Source organism: Danio rerio, chromosome 17 (assembly GCF_049306965.1).
Source record: "Danio rerio strain Tuebingen ecotype United States chromosome 17, GRCz12tu, whole genome shotgun sequence".
NCBI classification, from domain to species: Eukaryota; Metazoa; Chordata; class Actinopteri; order Cypriniformes; family Danionidae; genus Danio; species Danio rerio.
The window spans coordinates 3,869,823-3,892,500 of NC_133192.1; the positions used below are offsets into that span (position 1 = coordinate 3,869,823).

Genomic DNA, 22,678 nt, shown 5'->3' on the forward strand with positions numbered 1-22,678 from the left:
TTTTACTACATTTATGGATTGCCTGCATACATCTGTTTGACCACTGCTTACCTGACCTTGCTATTAAACCTGCATGTGGATCCGCACCTCTGTTGTCAGTGTCACATTCCCTGGTTACAACTAGGTTAATTAGGGTAAAGCTAGGGTAATTAGGCAAGTCATTGTATAGCAGTAGGGGTGTATTGATTTATTGTTGTACGATTTATTTATTGCGATGCAAAAATGTCACACTATGCATCGTGGCGTTATGCCAATTTTATTACGATATGACGTGCGTTTTCTCTTATTAGTTGAGCTGTTTGCACGTGAGCTACGTTCCACCTGCTGTCACACGAGAGTTCAGATTGCAGCAGCAGTAATGTTAGCAGACCAAGATGAGTGGAGCTGAAATAGAGGATGGTCCATCCTCTCTAAATCAGACGTCTGGCAACATTTCGGTTGTACAGTCATTGCTTTAGACTCGTCCGCTTTTTGACACGCATACTGGGTCAAACATAGCCGAAGTTTTAAAGTCTTCACAGTGATTTACATACTTTGCACAGCGACATGGATACCTCCTAATGGTGTTGAAAGAGTCACATACTGTATTTATAAGGTACAATTCACCCTAAAATATCATTCTGTCTTCATATAATGATGTATTGGCGGCCGCAAAATCACACATGACGTGAGCTGACCGTGAGCTGCTACTACAGAGGGCGGACTAGATAGACGCGCGCGCGTCTGCTTCAGTGAACAGAACCTGCAGGTTGTGACGAACAGGTAATAAAACAGTAAACAACATTCAGTTTGTGGAACAGAGTGATCGTTCAGGAGCCGCGTGGGAAGTATGAACAGCATTTAGCAGTGGAAATGAAACCGAAAGCGTGCACATTATTTAAACAACCATATCGCATTTTAGAGTTATGATTACGACGAGCATGAACTCTTTTGAGTACAGAGGTACACAAAAATGCACGTCAACATGATACACTTGATAGCGCCGACCTCAGCGACGCCGAAGAAATAGTAAACCTGCCTAAACTGCTGAAAAGAGCCACGACTGTCCTGTGTAATGAAAAGACGGCCACCCTGTCACTCATCATGCCCAACATGAAGACAGCCATCCATAAAAACCTCTCAGACAGATACACATCAGTTCAGGATTATCTTATAGAACTGCTGATTACCTGGAAATGTAGATTGCACACACAAAAACGCCAGTGACCAAGCAAAGCCTTAAGCTCTTACTGTTAAATTCAATTGAATTGAATCATTTCAATAATATTTTATAAGAAGTTTTTAAATTGTTTTATTTTCCAGAGACAGGCCTGTTTAATTTATTTTCTTAAAGAAGGTTCAGTTTAACAAGTTGAAACAAAAGAAATACATAAAAAATTGTTTTACTTGGTAATTAATTTTTTTTAATAAAATTTGCATTTCAGTTTAATTTTCAATTTTTATTCCAAATATCGTGATACATATCGAATCCTGAACATTATATCGTGATACACATTGTATCGTGAGCTGAGTGTATCATTACACCCCTATATAGCAGTGTTTTGTTCAAGAGACAATCCAAAACAAATATTTCTTAAGGGGGCTGATAATATTGGCCCTAAAATGGTTTTAAAAAAAAATTAAAAACTGCTTTTATTCTAGCCGAAATAAAACAAATAAGACTTTCTCTAGAGGAAAAAATATTATAGGAAATGTTGTGAAAAATTCCTGAATCTGTTCAACATCATTTAGGAAATATTAGAAAAAGAACAACACAGGAGGGCAAATAAATATGATTTCGACTGCATAAGCAGTGTGGCATTTTATTTATCATCTGCTATATTTATTACACTTCCAGTCGTCATATTGGCTAAATTTATTCTAATATCTATTAATTTTGTGACTAGAAATAGTTTTGATCACAGTGCATTATATTAATTATTAATATTTTTTGTTCTTGGCAGTCTCTTGTTATGGTGGAGAAGCTTTATACCTTAAAAACAAAGAGATGATTCACATTTTTACCAAAGCCAGATTGCTCCATTCTTAGCTTTTCCCCTCATATTTATGCCATGCATTTTCGGTCAAAATGTAATTTCAGGAGTGACAGAAGAAAAAACATGAATATTTTTTAAGTGCGTGTTTTATCTTAGATAGATTTGGTTAAGAATTGTTTCCCTTTTTTAAAGATTTTAATTTAGATAAAAAAAAAAACTTTCATGTATTTTTATGTTTCATTAAAGGTGATACATTGACGGTTTAAAATCGTATATTTGTGTGTGTTCACGAGTAAAAAAAAATACACTTTATTTATTAAGGATTTTAATTTTGTGATTAATGATTTTAACATTATCGATGATTTTAACAATAATTAGTAAAAACATTCATAAACTATTGTGCTACTAAAAACATTAATTCATGATTATTTGCAAAATCAGGTACCAATTTTTTTACGTTAGATGTAGTGCACAGCAGGAAGTTGAAATTTATATTGTTATTGTTATACATTCATCATTTATTAACATTTATTTACACTAACATATTTTAATATTATTTTTATTTAACACATTTGTACTTTTATCTTAATATCTTATTTTGCTTTTTGTAATTAGAATTATTAGATTATTTTAATCTACTTGTTTTGTTAATATAAATGTGTTCATTTTTAAAATATTTATTTAAACTTGTTGCTTTTACATTAATTCAATGATTTATTAGTTTTAATATTGTTTTCACTTTTTTCATGTCTCCCTGGACCTCAAACTCCTCTGCTATAACACACACATGCGATGCTGCAGATCTGCCACCAGAGGTCGATGTGAGTCAACTGTGATCAGCAAGCATATTGCATGTGTTCAGAAATTAATTGAAACTTGGAGCACAAATATTACTCTGTGTTCCTTTCTCTTACTTTTTAAAGTGAGGTGGTCGGATGTAGCTGTATTGAGGTGCTTTAAGAAAAGTGCTTTTGCAACTGTTTATTCTCTGTATATTATCTTCCAGAAAAAGACAAAAAAAAATTATTTGGATTAGTTTATTACAATATAAAACAGGCAAATATTGGAGAGCATCTTTTTCTTGCAGCAGCACAGCAAAGAATGCATTGAAAATTAATGTAAAGCACAGGGAAATTATTGTTTTTGACTTTATTATTATTTGCACCTTAATGCAAATAAGGGTCTGGGACCCTCCAGTCCCCCTCAATGTGAACACTGCCTGTAGCTATCAGATTAGTCATGTACTGTATATTATCTAATACCCCTACATTTTAAAGGTATTAGTAGTTTCTGTGGCATTATCACGGCTAATACTTTATCTAATGTTAAACCTTTATTAGGCATTGTGAGAAGCGCTGGTGTTGAATTGGGTATTGCACTGGATGCACCACGATATGCCGTGACCGAATTGTAACTGTTTTCTATGAAGCTCGCACAATGTGCGATACGCCGCCATTCGTTGACTTGCGTTGTTTAGCAGTGTATACAAAACAATGTTAAGATCGCTTGACGTGAAATAAATAAACCAGTAGAGATGTGCTGTTGTTGATAGCGTGTGCTACCGTCACAGTAGATTTCTATCGTAATACACCATAACTTAGTGTGAAGAGCATGTTAACTCTTAAAGGGACATTGCTTGCAAGCAGTGTTGGGATCACAAAGCTGATAGCTGTAACGGAAATTAGAGCGCAACGGCCTGCTTATATTGGTGATTGAAGAGGTGGTCTCGTTACGCTTTCAAATAAGCCCCGGAGCGGTTTGTTTGTGGTGAGAACATGATCCGAACTAAAACAGACCCCACCACAAAAAGTACTGCGCCTTTTGGGACTAATCCAGCGGCAGTAGGCTGATGCATTATGGGATGTGGAGAAAAAAAATTTGATGACAACACTTTACCAAAAATTTTAAACAGAGAGACATAGAGGGAAAACACATAACCTGATGGATCTTTGGTAATTTTGGTCCCACTTTATATTAAGTGTCCTTAACTACTATGTACTTGTATCAAAAATAAAGACAATGTACTTACTGTGTTTATAATGTATTTGAGAACACTTGTGGTGCTCTTAAGTTGGGATAGGGGTTGGGTTATGAACAGGTTTGGTGGTATGGGTAGGTTTAAGGGTGGGTTACGGTGTAAGGGACGGTCAGCAGTGTATTTACAAATGTAATTACAGAAGTTAAATACAGGTGTAGTTACGTTCAGGTATTTTTTCAAGCATAAGTACACAGTAAATACATGTATTTACACGATAAGTACATTGTAACAAACTATTCTTGTGTAAGTGCATATTAGTTAAGGCCACTTAATATAAAGTGGGACCGTAATATTTCATAAAAGACGATGTTGCAGTTTAGCTAAATTAATTCACGCCTCCTCCTGAAATTACTAGCGATGCACCTTCGCCCTTTGCGATGGATTAAAACATTGTTTTCCAGCTGTCATTCTCGAAATGTATAGTTTGTCTAAAGCAGGGGTGTCAAACTCAATCCCTGGAGTGCCGAAGCCCTGCACAGTTTAGTTCCAACCCTGCTCCAACACACTTACCTGTAGGTTTCAAACAAGCCTGAAGGACTCAATTAGTTTGATCAGGTGTGTTTAATTAGGGTTGGAACCAAACTGTGCAGAGCTGCGGCCCTTTTGGAGCTGAGTTTGACACCTGTGCTCTAAAGTGATGCATATAAACTATATAGTATATTATGAGCAGGGATACAATCAGCCAGTGCAGTCGTAGCTCCATAGTCAAAAGCCATATTTTGTGTCTGCCGGTTTGTTTACTTGCGGGAGTTCATATGCATTTTCCTGCACGTGAATTCTGACCAATCGAAAAGCAGTTTAGGAAATATGTTCAGCAACATCTGGCCAATGAGTGATGTGTATTTTGTCACATGATTGCATTTTGGTGGTGTGAAAAGGACCCAAATATGGCAGAAAATGCTACAGTGTATCAAGCAAACTACAGATGTGAAAGCACCCTTAGGGCGTACTCGCACTATATACAGTTGTTTTGAACCGGGCCAAAGCATGCTTGTCCCCCCCTCCCGTCTACCCCGACGGCCCGCACTCACATTACATTCAGGCCTGGGCACGATTACGTCATCGATGCTTTGCTGTTCAGTAAGCACTCTCGCTCAGCACAGTGGAGATTTTTTGAGTTTTATCACTTTAGTCGTTTGATATGCGGTGACACGCAGTCAGATATTTCGCCGAACAGATCAGCCACATTTGACGCTCATAAACAATCATAAAGGTCTCGTGCTGCAGGAATTAGGAGGTTTGCTTAAGGTGCACAGTTGTCATGCAGTGAGGGGTTTGCGTCTTTAACCACTTAAACTCTGCCGACCCGGGTCCGTGATGTCATCGACTTTCGCTTTCAGATTTAAAGGGCTAGCATTGCACCAGACCCCCGTAAGTGGTTTCGTTTAAAAGTGTAGAATCTATATTTTATGCACATATGCATCACTTTGTTTTTTATTCTACTGTATAAAAGTTATTTACACTTAAATACACAGTATTTTGGATACCCGAGCTGGGTATTTTACATTGGTTCATTTTCATATTTTTTTATATGACACATGTACAAGTTATAACTCAAATGAAAGCTCTTGCCGGTGCTCATACGGTTCTAGCATTCTTTTTACTGAATTATATTCACATATCAAACAGTTGTCGAATGAATCGCGGTGTTTCCATGGTGCAGAAGTGAAAACAATACATTTATGATCAATAAGCAGCCCCAGATAGCACAGACAGCTGTCATCTCTTACCTTATGCTGTGTGCTTCAGGGTCATTCTCCTCTGTTTTTGAGGTGATGTGCATAAGTAATCCTTTTATATGTCTGACGTGGTCCAAACACAGTGAATTATGTTTGATCAAACAAAAGAATAGTGAAATATATGAAAACAATGATCGCTCCCTGTGGCTTGTACAGCACCTCTCATCAGTTGGAATACAATAACTTCTGCATAGATTATGGTGGAGACATTTTTCTTTTTTCCTATGATTACAGACATGGAGCCACCAAAATTAATTACAGCACGCTAGACCACACAGAACCTAAAAGATACACTTTCAAATTTGAGTTTATAAAAAACAATACAAAAAGCGCCTCTTTTTTTAGGTGTTTATTATAACACAGACGACATATACAGATATTTCAAACACTTTCAATAGTGTTTTATAAAAATTCAAAGGGTTTTCTTTAAAATTATACAAAATTTTTGCATTTACACCTCTGCATGTGGATTTAGGAAGCTTTTAAATTTGGGTAGGCAAAATCCAGGCGGATATCCCCAAATAGCAGCAGAGTTTGTTGTTTATTAAGTGGTTAATAAACTGCGACAGTTTGCGTTCACTTTACAGTAAGATTGATTAATTAATCCATATGAAACGGTGCCTTAAAACTCGCATTTTGCATTCAGTTTCGGGCTTTGGCGCGTTTTGCACTCACACACAAGCGTACCGCGCCAAAGCCCAAGTGAACCGCGCTCTGGCACACCTCTTCCTACCGGGCCAGGGCCGGCCATTCTCAAACGAGCTGGGAAACGGGCCTGGGCACGGTTCAGAAAGCATAGTGTGAGTAGGTCCTTAGACAATCGCAAAAATGAGCACACTGCCACATTGAAGAATAAGGTCAATACACTGAATGCATTAATGCAGGCTGAACAAACAGTGACAGAAAACACTTTTAATAACCTAAGAAATAGGGATGTAACGGTATCAGAATTTCACGGTACGGTAATACCTCAGTATGAATGTCACGGTACGGTATTTATTGAATCATTTACAGGAAAAAACAAAACTTATGAAAATACTCCAAAAAAGTGCCAAAAGTGTCAATATCTTACAAATTAGTCATCTATCTGTAAGCTTTGAAACAGGAACTTCAATTTTAATAACAAAAAATTATTAAACCATGTAAAAAAATTAAGTTTCAATTTAGTATTGTTGAAAACTCATCACATTCAACATTTAATCACTCACTCACTTAGATAGAGATGGGTTTAAAGGAAAATTATCATATAAATATAATCTGGTAAAAGCTGGGATCTCTGGGTATTTACAATGTCCCCTGCAACAGAAAAAAACCCTCTCCTTTGGGACTGAGGTTTCTGGGACAAGAGAGATATGACTTGGCCCAGGTTGACAGCAGTGGGTAACGTTGTGCATTGTCTTTCCCCCACTTGAGAGGACAAACCATGAGTGAGATAGAGGTCTCATGTCTGCATCAATCTGAACAGTGTGCTGACAACACTGCTATTCAGTATGCGCGCGACAACACAGCTGATAAGAACTTGCGCGACAACACCGCTATTCAGTACGCGCGCGGCGACAACACCTGCTTTAGAGTTTTCCAGCTCTTTTTCATCCCCGCTTCTAGCAGCACACTCCATTTCCGCATTACTGGATCTGTAGCGACAACAGACCGCAAGGGATGATGGACAAGCATGGGCTGATGGGAATTGTAGTTTCCGCTACCTCCCGTTCGCTTCATTCGCCTGAGCAAATTTTCTCAGAAGACCTATAGTTTTACCGAGTCATGCGACTTCGGTAATATCGAAAAAAATTAATATTGCGGTATGACGGTATTTACAATACCGTTACATCCCTACTAAGAAAGCATTTAGGTGCCTCCACAACTTCTTCCGTCATCAAAATGTTTTCATACATGCAATTTGAATGACGCAGGAAAAGTTGATCATGGATCATTACACCCCTAATATGTGTGTGTGTTTGTGTGTGTGTGTGTGTGTGTGTGTGTGTACACATGTATGTGCAAGTCACGAAAGTTTAAATATTCCATAAATTTTAAATATATATCTGTATAATATTTTAAATTCAGTTGATGCTTTTTACATGTTTTATGTTTAGAGAAATAAGCTCATTATTATGGTAAAAAAATACCCCTGAAAAGTTCCATGGGGCAAATTTTACTTACTGTACAAATGCTTTCCAGAGCTGGCAGTGCAGATTTTATTTTTAAGGGTGGAGGTTTTGTTTAAAAAGCTATGATGAATTTATACCACTCATTTAAGAAAAAATATATGCTTTTTTTTTTGAGGGAATGCTGACAGATTGTAGTACAGCCGCCCACTGCTCTGTTACAAACCACAGTCTTCTGAAAAACACGTCTGCCCATCGAGGCATCACTGGAAAAACATCATTACAGAGAGGGTTATTCATAGACAAAGAGGAGCGGGTTAAAGAGTCATTACTGGAAAGTCTGGCGCGCTTTCCTTAATTTGACCAACTACTCATTTTCTTACCCTGGAAACAGACAGTTTGCAAACATCAACTGTCTGTCCGATTTCAACATGCATTGGACAGGCAAAAAGTGGCATGGTGTTATAACTGCTTTCAGGGGTCATTCACACACAAAATAAAACATTCATTTATTTGTTTTCTTTTCGGCTTGGTTCCTTTATTCATCATGGATCGCCACAGTGAAATGAACTGACAACTTATCCCGCATATGTTTTACATAGGGAACACCCTTCCAGCTACAAGCCACTATGAAACGGCCACACACACTCATTCACACTCATACACTACGGACAATTTAGTTCATCAGTTCCCCTGTAGCGCATGTGTTTGGACTGTGAGGGAAAACCGAGCACTCTGAGGAAACCCACACCAATACAGGGAGAACATGCAAACTCCACACAGAAATGACAACTGGCCCAGACGGGACTCGAACCAGCGACCTTATTGCTGTGCAGCGACAGTGCTAACCACTGAGCCACCGTGTCACCCCAGAAGCATGGGCTTAAATCTGATTTATCAGTAAGGGGGGACAATAAATATAAAATTTCTTTTAAGCATTTTTTTGAAGGGGACACAAATAATACATGTTTTGAAGGGGACACAAATAATACAGCCGAGTTGTACTAATAAAGAAATGTTTGGTTTCATCATCATTATTATTATAGCATGGAGACTACGTCATTATGATAATTTTCAAAGTTTTTCTCAGGTTCAATGAAAGGAAATTTTTCTTTAAAACTATTTATTGCATTGTTTGTTGTGTTGTTTACAGTCAATAGTCTGACTCCTGAAGCAGAATAAATGCAGGAAAAGACATTTTCCATACTCATAATAACTGACTTTACATTACACTGATCATATTGTAAATCAGTGAGCCTGTGAAGTTTATCTGCTGAACAGCCACAACTTCAAAAACATTTTAAAAAATTGTTCACCCTCCAAAAGAATTGTCATTATCCCTTCAATAAAAGCACAAGAGCCTTACCTGACACTGTACATCTGAGTCTGACTGACCCTGCTCTGCCTGATCCTCAGTCAGTTCTTTCTCCTTTGCCTGTGATTAATATTGTGACATTAGTATTTTCATAAGCACTCATTCTTTAAGCCAAATTGCTTAATATGTAAACTTTTTGTACTTGACGTTTAGCTGCACTGACAAATGATCTTAAGTCCATTTTCTCTGTCATTTAATCCAATGCATGACACTGCAATGCAAGTTTATTTATGCTGTAGAACATTTCATACACAATGCTAATTCAAAGTGCTTTACATAAAGAATGCAAAACTCATAAAAGTAATCACAACAATATAAACAAGGAATTAAAAAAGTTTATCGTATTAATTTTAAATCAATTGAGTAGCTTCACAGAATTGAAACTGGTTGTATAAAAATGCGTGAAAATCATTTCACCTTATACCCTGCTGATTAAAATGTACACGAGTGCTGTTTTATGTTAATGGTGCTTCTAAGTGTGCGTTAAATTATTTACTATTCATGGACTATAAATTAAAAATGTAAGAAGACGCTACATTAATAATATTCACCTATTACATGCGGAGTGAAATGTCTGTAAATCCTGAGTGTACAGCAGGTGGCGCCACAAGCAAAGCTCATACTGCACTGAGAGAATGCGTTCAGTCTGTGCATGTGTTTGAAAACGTAACGTTCTGTAGTGCATTTAGTGATTGTTTAAGGCAGGGGTCACCAATCTCGGTCCTGGAGGGCCGGTGTCCCTGCAGGGTTTATCTCTAATTTGCCTCAACACACCTGCCTGGATGATTTAAGTATACCTAGTAAGAGTTTGATTAGCTTGTTCAGGTGTGTTTGATTAGGGTTGGAGATGAAATCTGCAGGACACCGGCCCTCCAGGAACAAGTTTGGTAACCAGTGGTTTAAGGCCATTTGGTGATTTCAGTCATCATACAGTAGACATCTTCACCTTCTCATCCATCTAAACAGTCTCAGTGATGATTTTGCGTCTTTTTGACACTTTTAATTAGGGGTGTCAAAATTAATTTTTTTTTCGGTGCACCGCGATGCAGACGTGGACAATTCGGTATCAGTTCAGTAATAATCATAACCGGTTATTATGTACTGACATCATTTATCTCCTATGTGCTCTGTCACGAGGGAGGTGACCGCTGGTATTTACAACACTCAGGAGCCAACTCAGGGCCGGCCCGTGGCATAGGCAGTTTAGGCAAATGATAAGGGCGCTGTATATCCAGGGGGGTGCCAGAAATAAGCGCAGTTAAGTTGGTTTTGTTTTCGATATTTCTGACACACATTCAGTGATAGACGGCAATAACTCAAAAACCTCTTACCCTAAAAAGATCTAAAGTGTGTTTCCTACAAAAAGACAAAGCTGGTTATGTTTCACAGCTGCCTTTTTTCTTATCTTTTTCGCTCGATAATACAGCCACTGCTCCCTTTAAGCCCTCGCAATATGCGTTTAGCCGAGAGAGCTTGCGTGGAGCGGAGCTCTCAGTAAGGGACCGTCGGAAAAGTGCCCCCTTTTTTTTTTTTTTTTTCTTTCTTTTTCTTTTTGTGCTCTGCTCAGCGCGAGCTCTCCCGGCTTAACGCATATTGAGAGGGCTTAAGTGTGTGTGTGCGTGTGTCTGTGTGTTTGGTGGTGTCTATGTTTATGTATGTGTGTGAATGAGAGACAGTGTGGTGCTGTTTGTCTGTGTGTTTACACAGACAGCTTGTTATAGCCTCCCCCCAAAATATAACAATATGGAAAGCATCGTCAATGCACTGTGATGCACAGAGATATCGAATTGAACCGAATCGATGGCATGATAATCGTAACCAAACTGTGAGACCAGTTTATGTTCACACCTCTACTTTTAATGCTTCCACACTGTCATGTTTGCTGCATTTGATAAGAATGTCTCCAGGTTGGCCTTTATGCTGTTTTTTTTATGTGCTATTTGATTGGATCAGAATCATCGGGATTGATTCTTCTACTTAGCCAATGACCTCAGTGAGAAAAACAAGCCACAGTAATTTGATGTTGAGTAATTTGATGTTGAGCATTTAAACACAGTGGTCAATCAGCAGTATTCAAGAATTCACTGGACAAAACTCCAATGTTAGTGGCAAATGGACATTTTTTTCTTTCTTAAATTTTAATACTTGGAGGTACCAAAGTTGGGGTGAAGATGTTTTTGACATCCCCACCACAAAGCCATTTTAGATTTTTAACATCTCGAAATATAAAATGGCATGTACGTTTTTGTACGTAAGATTTTAAGTGTAATCAGTTTGACAGTAATTTACTATTATTCTTCCATTAATTTCAGGGTAATGATTTTTAACACCAGCATACAAAAAGTACTGAAAAAACACAGTGATTTTAGATTTTTTTTAATGCATTTCATAGCTTAAAATGAAAAATGCACAGTTCTTCAATGTGTCTTACCCCATATACACAGTAAACATATGTGCCAAGCAAGAAAAATGATCATTTCACTTTGTGCCTGAGAAAATGTTGTATTAACCATATGTTGTAAATTAGATAGAGTAGTAAAAAAGTATGTGCATTTGGACGCTTTACCCAAAACAAACAGAATTATTCGTTAAGGTCTTTACAGCGCATCCGGAAAGTATTGATAGTGCTTTACTTTTTCCACACTTTTTTATGTTACAGACTTATTCCAAAATGGATTAAATTGATTGATTTCCTCAACATTCTACACACAATCCCCATAATGACAATGTGAAAAAGTTTTAGAAATTATTGCAAATTTATTTTAAATAAAAAAAAAAACCTGTACATCAGTATTCACAGCCTTTGCTCAATGCTTTGTTGATGCACCTTTGGCAGCGATTACAGCCTCAAGTCTTTTTGAATATGATGCCACAAGCTTGGCACACCTGTCTTTTTTATTTTTTTGCCCATTCCTCTTTGCGTTCACCGAGTTGTTGTGGAGCCACTCCATTGATATTTTGGTTGTGTTCTTTGGGTCATTGTCCTGCTGGAAGATGAACCGTCGCCTCAGTCTGAAGTCAAGAGCATTCGGAAGCAGGTCAGGTTCATTCAGGATGTCTCTGTACATTTCTGCATTCATCTTTCCCTCTATCCTGACTAGTTTTTCAGTTCCTGCTGCTGAAACACATCCCCACAGCATGATGCCAACACCAACATGCTTCACTGTAGGGATGGTATTAGCCTGGTGATGAGCGCTGCCTGCTGTTCTCTAAACGTAACGCCTGGCATTCACTCCAAAGAGTTCAATTTGAGTCTCATCAGACCAGAGAATGTTGTTTCTTATAGTCCTTCAGATGCCTTTTGGCAAATTCCAGGCGGGGAGTGTCTTCCGTCTGGCAACTCTACCATACAGGCCTGATTAGTGGATTGCTGCACAGATGGTTGTCCTTCTGTAAGGTTCTCCTCTCTCCACAGAAGAACGCTGGAGCTCAGACAGAGTGACCATCGGGTTATTGATCACCTCCCTGACTAAGGCCATTCCCCCACGATCACTCAGCTTAGATGGTCGGCCAGCTCTAGGAAGAGTCCTGGTGGTTAAACATCTTCCACTTACGGATGATGGAGGCCGCTGTGCTCATTGGAACGTTCAGAGCAGCAGAAATGTTTCTGTAAGCTTCTCCAGCCTTGTGCCTCGAGACAATCCTGTCTCGGAGGTCTGCAGACAATTCCTTTGTCTTCATGCTTGGTTTGTGCTTTGACATGCACTGTCAACCCTGGGCCCTTATATAGACAGGTGTAGCCTTTACAAATCATGTCCAATCAGCTGAATTAACCACAGGTGAACTCCAATGAAGCTGCTGAAACATCTCAAGAATGATCAGTGGAAACAGAATATACCTGAGCTCAATTTAGAGCTTCACAACAAAGGCTGTGAATACTGATGTACATGTGATTTTACAGCTTTTTTATATGTAATGAATTTTCAACAATTTTCAAAAACTCTTCACATTGTCATACAGTATGGGGGATTGTGTGTAGAATGTTGAGGAAATCAATTAATTAAATTTATTTCGGAGTAAGGCTGTATCATAAACAAATGTGGAAAAAGTAAAGTGCTAAAAATACTTTCCGGATACACTGTAAGGTCACTGTGGTCTTTCTTCATCCTCATTTAAGCACGTTCATTCATTCAGCAGATACATTTGTCCAGAGGAAGTCAACTGAACATGCTCAAGTTTTGAGTGTAATTTTGCTACATTTGGCAGTATGTCAAGTCTTTCATTCACTTTAAAACTTACAAAAATTACTTAACACACATGGTTTTAGCATCTTGTGTAAAATACATAAAAAATGAAGTATAAAATGAAGCATAACTATATACAACTGCATACAGTACTGATGTTTTACCAGATATCATACATTTGAATTGTTTTGTACATATTAAATGTTTTAAAACAGACAATATTTCACAACATCTTCAAATTAGGATTAGCGCTGGCCAATAATTACTCGAGATTAATCGCATCTAAAATGAAAGTTTGTATTTATAATATACATGTGTATGTGCATGCATATATTTGAGAATGGTTATTTATATTTAGATATATAATAAATGTATATAATACAAATATTTTCTACGGGTATATAATTTGTTTTTAACCCTGGATTCATAAATAATGTACATTATGTAAAAACAAACTTTTCTTTTGAATGCGATTAATCATTGCCCAGCCTTAATTAGGGATTACTTCAACATTTGCAACTGTATATTGATATTATCAATTTTAAATGTGAAACAAACTTTCTGTAGAAGGCTGAAACTGTATTTTGGTGTTTAACATTTAGCTTTCTCTATTTACAACTTTGAAAAGTATGCTTTTACCATATACAGATAAAGTCAAAATGATTTGCCCTCGTTTGAATTTTTTTCTCCCAAATGATGTTGAACAGATTCAGGGATTTTTCACAGTATTTCCTATAACATTTTTTCTTCTAGAGAAAGGCTTATTTGTTTTATATACTGCTAGAGTAAAAGCAGTTCCTAATTTTTTAAAAACTATTATAAGGTCAATTTTATTAGCCCCCTTAAGCTATATTAGTTTTGGATTGTCTACAGAACAAACCACTGTTATACAGGGTGGGCCATTTATATGGATGCACCTTGGGAATTTCACAAGAAAAACAAAGTTGTGTTTGGTTTTAAACGTAACTTTATTTTTTCATGAGTTATTAACAAGTCCCCTCACATATAGACCTTTTTCATGGCTGCTGCATGGAGGGCGCCATAGCGACCAGCGTCTTCCGGTAGAATGCTAAAAACTTCGGTTTACAGCGTTTACAACTGGTAATTTGCGCTCAGAAAATGGGTTTCAATAACGTTTTTAATGGATAACAGAGTGTTTTTGTGACACACAACTTAGAAATGTGTCTGTTAAAGCCGTTATAATCTGTCACATGTGGGTCAAGCGCGTCAGAAATACGAGAAAAACATTCTTCTAGTTCACGTGTCTGCCGTCAGAAATACAGTGTGTGTGTGCGTTCCGGCCTGTCAGCTGTTAGCTCAGTGGCTCTTTAACACACACACACACACACACACACACACACACACACACACACACACACACACATGCAATACTTCGCTACATTATAGAGCAAACCGTATTATTAGCATGAAACTTATGCAAGTCGTGCAATTTTCAAAAATGAGCAATAAAAGTCTGTTATTGATCCTCTGCTGCTGATTTGCTGTTCATTCTAATCGCAAGCCGTTTGGGTTTTATTTTGTGTGTTGTTTTTACCACGGTTTGTGTTTTTCTGTCATTTCGAAATGACACTAGCCTATATTTTCACTTTGTCACAGTTAGGGTTGTAACGGTATGAATTTTTTACGGTATGATAATCGTCTAAAACAATACCACGGTTTGACGGTTTCGCGGTATACGGTATTAAATAGTAATTCTCATAGCAAAGACCCTGAAAAGAATAAGAACACGTTTTCTGACTGAACAAAGGTTTTATTTCAACAAACTTTTGAAAGAACCATTTTAATAGAACTATAGAAGTCTTTATAAAAATAAACGGAAAAATCTCCCATTTTAATAAATTAAATTAGAAGGAATAAACAAGCAGGGTCTTTTAAGATTAGACAAAAAAAAACTTAAACTGTCATTCCTTATAAGCAGGATAAATGGGAAACCAAAAGTGCAATACCAAGTTTATGGCTGTAAACATGTATTTAAAGCGTTGTTTTGTTCAGTCTAGGTTGTGATGAAGAAATGTAAGTATGTTGAGATTTTCAGGACTTAATCTTGACCGCTGAGGTGGGTGAATGTGTCCACTTGTACAATGAACAAATAAAAAAATAAGAAAACAATAAATAATGTGTCAAAGTCCAAATAAACATGGTGCAAATCCTCAGTAAAAAAAATAGATATAAATATTTACTATACTATAAATAGTTACATAACGAAACTAGATTCAATATGGAACATCCTTAGGTTTTATGTGCCAGCATGGATATGGTTGTCTGTGGATATGGATTTGGATATGGTTGTCTGCAATGCAGACAAACAGCAGCACCTTCATTTGCGTCTTTTGAAAACAGCAAGAGCAGCAGTTCGTCTTTGCTGTGTCACTGTTTTGTCATGTTTCTGTGCTGCTGTGCATGCAAAAGTACTTAGTATGAGAATTATTTCATGCAAAACTTTTTTTTTTTGCGTTTTATTTAGCCGCACATAAATGTATGCCTATCTCTCATTCCGTGTTGTTCAAAAAGCTCATTGTTAGTCCACAAACAAAAGCGAAACCTATGCTTATTGGTTGTGATATAGCGAGTTTGAACCAATCTGGGCATGGAGGAGGGACAATGCATCAATGTATCATGTCTGGTTTGTCCGGAGACACAGTGACGAGCGTTTCTTTGTCAAATCAGCGTTGTCAAATTTTGATGACGTAACCGCACTGATTCCGGAGCCTCTGAAAGTCTGCGAATGTTATGTGATACAGCAAAAAAAAAAAAAAAAAAGCTGAGATTCTCTTCTTTATGCCAATCTTTGAATTGTATGAATCAGATCAGCGGATCAAAAGTTATTAAACATTTAAGAGCAATACTTATTTTTAGCCGCGGGCGGCTGTCTCGGTCTTTAAGGGTTAAAACCGTTGATATGCAATTGTTCATGGTATGATAATCGTGCACGTTCAAATCGTGGTAAACCGTCATACCGGTATATTGTTACAACCCTAGTCACAGTTATTAAATCAGTGTGTCAGCGGCACAGTACAGGCTACGTGTGTGTGTCAAACATTTTGGTGAGCTACATTAGTTTGGGCTGGTTATATATTTGAAATAAAGAGAAAATGTTGACTTTAGCGATGACGAGGCTTTATTTAAACGGCAGAAGATGCCGTCTGACAACGAGGGGAAAACGCCTCACAGCAGCTGTTTTCCATCCTATTAGATGGCATTTCTTTAAATGATCAGTCCAGGAGATGCTGCTGATGGACAACAGTATTAGTTCAAAGAGGATAAAAGCAGGTAAAATAGAGTAAAACTATCGTTTCAAATCTGTCCAAATGTGACTGTTTACACGCATTAGCTGCCGACTGGAAGTTCTTAGCATTCTCCTTGCGCATACACGCAAAGCATCATGGGTAATTTTGCGTTCCAAGAAAAAGGTCTATACTAATGTGCCACGACCAGGACATTATTATCACCAACCATTCTCCTTTTATTAAGATGTATCCATATAAATGGCCCACCCTGTACAATATCTTGCCTAATTACCCTAACTACCTTGCCTAATTAACCTAGTTAAGCCTTTAAATGTCACTTTAAGCTGAATACTAGTATCTTGAAAAATATCTAGTTAAATATTACGTGCTGTCATCATGGCAAGACATGAGTTATTAAATCTAATATGTTTAGAAATATGTAAAATCTTCTTTCTGTTAAACAGAAATCGAGGAAAAATTATACAGAGGGCTAATAATTCAACAGGGCTAATATTTCTGACCTCAACTGTACATTAAATCTGATCCATTGATTATATATAAGCCATAATTTTAGTTTGATCCAATGAGGATTTTATTTCTAATGCTCTCAATAAGTTGTGAATGTCTTCAAGGTGGACGAGAGCTGCGATCTCGTAGAACCGCTTGTCGAATCCGCTTTCTTCTCATTAAGTTGCTTCATCAGCTCTTTGACCTTCTTCCTGAAGTTCTTGCCCACGATTACGTAGAGAATCGGGTTCAAAACGCTGTTGCTCAAAGCCAAGTAGGTGAAAATCTGATTGGAAATATCAAGACCTGCTTCAAATGTGCATCCGCTAAAGACACCGAATCGCATCAGAACATCCATGAGTGTCACCAGATGAAACGGCACCCAACATAAGAGAAACACCATCAGGACCACCAACACCAGAATCGTAGCTTTTCTTTCAGTGTTTTCAGCGTTAAAGCGATCGACCACTTGCTCATGCAAAGCTCGGATGATTTTAAGCGTGCAATACGAGATCACCAAAATCGGTATGATGAAGCCGATTATCATGAGGAGAATGTCACAGATTAAACCGATGTTTGGATTTGGATAATCCAGAATGCAAGCTGTGATGTTTAGTTCTGGGATGAATTTAATATCACGGAAATGAAGCGTTGGGATGTTGAGTATTAATCCGAAGCACCAGACGGCGATGCAGTTGAGTTTTGCATATCGTGGTCGTCTCATTCTACCGCGCGATAGTGCATGAACGAGTGCAACATAGCGATCAGTGCTGACCAAAACCAGGAAGTAAATACTGCATAACATGTTCATTTTGATGCCTGTGTTGACCAATCGACACATCGCTGATCCGAATTCCCAGTTAAACTCATTGGCGATGTTGATCGCCCAGAACGGCAAACATGAAACCAGTAGGAGGTCGGCAGCTGCCAGATTTCCCAGGTAGATTTCGGCTACTGTACATGCTTTCTTATGCAGACTGAAGACCAGCAGGACGAAGATGTTTCCGATGATCCCAAGAACGCAGATGATGAACATGTAAGCAGGTTGCATTACGTACAGCCAGTCCCACACTTCCCAATGTGGACACTGGGTGGCGTTGGTGAGGTTGTTTGTAGAGGGAATCGTAGAGAGGATTGATGATGATGTTGTTAGCTGTATCTCGGGATCCATGTTTCTGTGGATGGAGGAGAAGAGATGTTCAAATCTACTCACCATAATAGTTTACGAATGATACTGAATTTTCAGCATCATAATATGTTGGTGGTAGCTACTTAACAGATAATAAATATGCAGCCCAGGCTCATTTGAAATATTTGCCTTCTTTTTTTTTTAAACATATACGTTGCTCCAGAGTACTGTCATTGCACGTTTAAGATGACAAATCCACTAGAGGGTGCTGTCTAAATTTTTTGTACTTTGAAAGTCATTATTTAGGGTATGTTTTACGCTACATTTCAAATGACAAATCCACAAGTCCACAAATCCACAAATCCGCTGTTTAATTTTTTTCCGAATTTGAAATACATTATATAGGGGAGTTGTTCTCAAACTTTGGTACATGTACCACTAGTGGTGAGCAGGCTTCCTTCTAGTGGTACGCGGAGGAATCGATGAATAATAAAAGTTTAAAAAATGAACACGCTTTTAACACTTTGACGTGTATAACACCGATGTGATCAGTAAATTGATTTTAATAGTCAAAACCTTTTATTTTATTTGCAATTGTCTAATGTATTCTATCATTTGAAGCTAATTTTCTCCCCATATTTGTAACGGGTGTTGGGCGTATCCCACATTTTTTTTTGTCCCAATGTTGACGAGTATAGTTGAATGACTTGCTTTTCTGACATAAATAGCCTAACGTTAGAGCTGCACGATTCTGGCTAAAATGAGAATCGCGATTTTTTTTTGCTTAAAATAAAGATCACGATTTTCTCACGATTCTGTAGATGTAAAATAAAGGTATGGTAAAAACACATGGCAAAACATCAATAATAATATTATGTGCAGGTCTACTGGTTTCTATAAATAATTCTATTCTACTTATAATAATTCTGATGTTGAATTGTTATGTTTGAGATATATGCTTGCAATCTGTCATATTAGACGATTTAATTCACTGGTGAAATCAGACATTTGCCATTATCAGATTATATTCAACAATATATAGGCTAGAGTAGTTATACAGACACTGTAAACATTTATTTTCATGCACAACTGTGGGTTCACTATGAAAGAAAAAACATCAAATGCTTGCCGTAATCATAACTCTTAAATGCGATATGATCATTTAAATGAAGTGCACACTTTCGGTTTCATTCTGACTGCTACGTGCTTGTTCATACTTTGCGCGCGGCTCCCAAACGATCACTCTGTGCCACAAACTGAATATTATTTACAACTGTATTACCTGTTACTCGCAACATATGCAGGTTCTGTTCACTAAAGTAGACACGTGCACGACTATCATTAAAGGTGCAGTAGGTGATTGTCTTCAGAAACATTTTTGGTTGTTCTGTTTGAAAGTCTCTTCACAGTCCAACAGTAATGATTACAGTAAATGATCTAAATGTGTTTATATGTATTTTTATATTCAGGGTAAAGCATTAAACTAAAAAATGTTCATCCAATTAAACAGAGTCAGATCGTCATCTCCCTTAATTCCGATAAGCAGGTCAGACTGTCTGTTAACAAATTCCGAGTAGATTCCGACTTCTGCGCATCTGTTCACGCAGATCCGCCATTAGCGCGTGTCTGTCTGCTTTACAAACGCATGTGCTCCGAGCGAGCTGCGGGCCGCTCGCAGATGCCGAGTCAGAGCTGGAGGCGCCGAAGGACAGCCGAGCTCGGGCCGATTACTGTAAAGCCAGGCACGGGTATAATTCGCCCTAAAAGCGGCCGCGTGGTCACGAGACGGACCGGGAGAAATCAAATGCTGAATTGAAACTTTAAAACCTGAATCAGTATTGGAGTTACTTTAGCACGCTGGAGGAAGGACGACACCATGGCTGAAGTATTACTGTTAGACAGGTAATGTTCTGTTTTAAAACTATTTTATGTTAGATTGTGTTCTGTTATTAATGACTTATATGCACAGACGTGTTGATCAGCCACTGAAATCTCCCGGTGAAAGATTGATGTGATTATTTTCAGTTTCATAAGGTCCTTTTACAGCATCGATAATGTAGATTTTATATTTAGTTTAACAACAAAACACCAGTAAATAGCGCTATTCCGCCTAACCTGCTTTACTGAGCTGAAGTTGCTTTTATATTCACATTGGGTCATTTTTGAACACTGACAGCCCTCATATACTGTTTACCGCTACTCTGAATATTCCCTCTGAAATAGCATGTAAGTGTGGCTAAGTATTTCATGTAATTCCTGCACGGCGCTGGCACTAACTAACTGACGAACGACATGAACTAGTGGGTTGTCTGTCGGCTGTTGTGACGCGGTGCGCGCGATCACGATTTCAGGGGGTGTGGCTTTGAATCACAGTTAGATAATATGCTAAGCGGTTAGCATTTAGGCAGATCACCTACTGCACCTTTAAGTAGAGCGCGCGCACCCTCTCTGTGATAAAAGCTCACGTCACGTGTGATTTACCGGCCGCGAAAACATCATTAAATGAAGACATAAATGACATTTTTTGGTGAATTATACCTTATAAATACAGTATGTGACTCATTCAACATCATTTGGAGGTGTCAATGTCACTGAGCAACGTGTGTGAAACAATGAAAAGACTCGTGCAGCCGCCTTTTCTTCTCTCCTGAACTTGAAAATATGATTGACAAAATCGTAGAAATGCTGGATTAAGATCGTCTAGGGGGTCGCGATCTTTTAACGATTAATTGTGCAGCTCTACCTAACGTGCAGTAAGCAGATGTCATTAAAGATTCTCATTAAATATGTAAATCCAATACATATATCTAAAATACAAGTTAATTTTTTAGATTTTTTTTAGATTTTTAGAAGTCATGTATACTTGAATCATATATAAAAAAATAGCAAAGCGAGCTTATATACGAATATGATGGCATATAGCTTATATTTATGAGGTCCAGGTTTTGATGAATAGGCTATTTTTTGATAATACTTTACAGCAGTTTTGTTTTTACTTTTTAATTAACATTTTAAAGCACATTTTAATTTAGATGGTGACATTTTATTTCTTTTACCTGTAAGCAGTGGTAATATTCAAACAATTTATAATGTTTAAAGTGGCTGACAATAAACAGGCCTACTACGCTACTGTATTTTAATACTGGCCATTATGGTGGTCCTTAGAGAGACAATTTTTTTTCTGCGGTGGTACTTGGTGAAAAAAGGTTGAGAACCACTGCTCTAGTGGATTTGTCATCTGAAATGTGCAATAAAAGTACTCAAAATAATGTATTTTAAATTCGGAAAAAATGTAAACAGCGCCTTTTAGTGAATTTGGAATCTGAAACGTACAATAAAATGTACCCTAAGTAACATTTCAGATATGCAAAAATGTTGACAGCATGCTCAACTGCATTCATCAGTTGAAACATGCAGTAAAACGTACCCTAAATAATGTATTAAAAAATGCAGACAGCACCCTCTAGTGGATTTGTCATCTGAAATGTGCAATAAAAGGTACCCTAAATAATGTATTTCAAATTTGAAAACGTGTAAACAGCGCCCTCTTGTGGATTTGTCATTTGAAACGTAGAGTAAAATATACCCTAAATCAGTGTTTCTCAAACTTTTTTCACCAAGTACCACCTAAGAAAAAAAAAAGTCTCTCCAATTATCACCTTAATGGCCAGTATTAAAATACAGTAGCGTAGTAGGCCTTATTATTGTCAGCCACTCTTAACATCATGAATAGTTTGAATGTCAACACTGATTACAGCTAAAAAGAAATAAAATGTCAACGTTTAAATTAAAATGTGCTTTAAAATGTTAATTAAAAATGGCACTGTTCTTAAAGTAAAAGCAAAACTGCTGTACTTAAATGTAAAGTATTGTCAACAAAATCTGTATCTGTAAAATTGTAATGATATTTGGGAATAGTAATGCTGTTTCTACATTTTTGGCTAAAACAAATGCAGAAAGTGTCATTCGGTATTTAATAGTTCAGTTGAAAATTCACCCAAAATTAAAAGTCTTTCAGCATTTACTCTGATAACCCATAAACCCAGCTTTCATTGTATGTATAAACAGCAGTGTTTTATGATCCATATTAAAAAGTGAGTCACTCAGGTTTGGAGCGAGTTGCGAGTGAGTAACTGCTGGAATTCTGGAAGTCTCATCCTGAAGCATCAGAGCATCATATAGTTGCATAATATTTCCAGTGTGATCAGGAAAACTGTGTGTGTGTGTGTGTGTGTGTGTGTGTGTGTGTGTGTGTGTGTGTGTGTGTGTGTGTGTGTGTGTGTGTGTGTGTGTGTGTGTGTGTGTGTGTGTGTGTCTGCTGATTAGCTGGACAGAACAGAAACAGTGGAAGGAAATGAACAGACTTTCAACATA

The 22,678-nt window shown here is 37.5% G+C and overlaps 1 protein-coding gene and 1 long non-coding RNA gene across 4 annotated transcripts in view; one reads left to right on the forward strand and one right to left on the reverse strand.

The window, feature by feature from the left end:
• LOC141378498 (uncharacterized) overlaps positions 1–22,678 on the forward strand; it is a 282,672-nt gene that overhangs the window by 58,383 nt on the left and 201,611 nt on the right. The gene's annotated exons all lie outside the window — the stretch shown is intronic.
• bdkrb2 (bradykinin receptor B2) overlaps positions 16,485–22,678 on the reverse strand; it is an 8,340-nt gene continuing 2,146 nt past the window's right edge. The window contains exon 2 of the mRNA XM_073928034.1: positions 16,485–18,350. Within this exon, the coding sequence (XP_073784135.1) occupies positions 17,276–18,346 (1,071 nt within the window). The 5' untranslated portion in view covers positions 18,347–18,350 and the 3' untranslated portion in view covers positions 16,485–17,275. The remainder of the gene's footprint in view (positions 18,351–22,678) is intronic.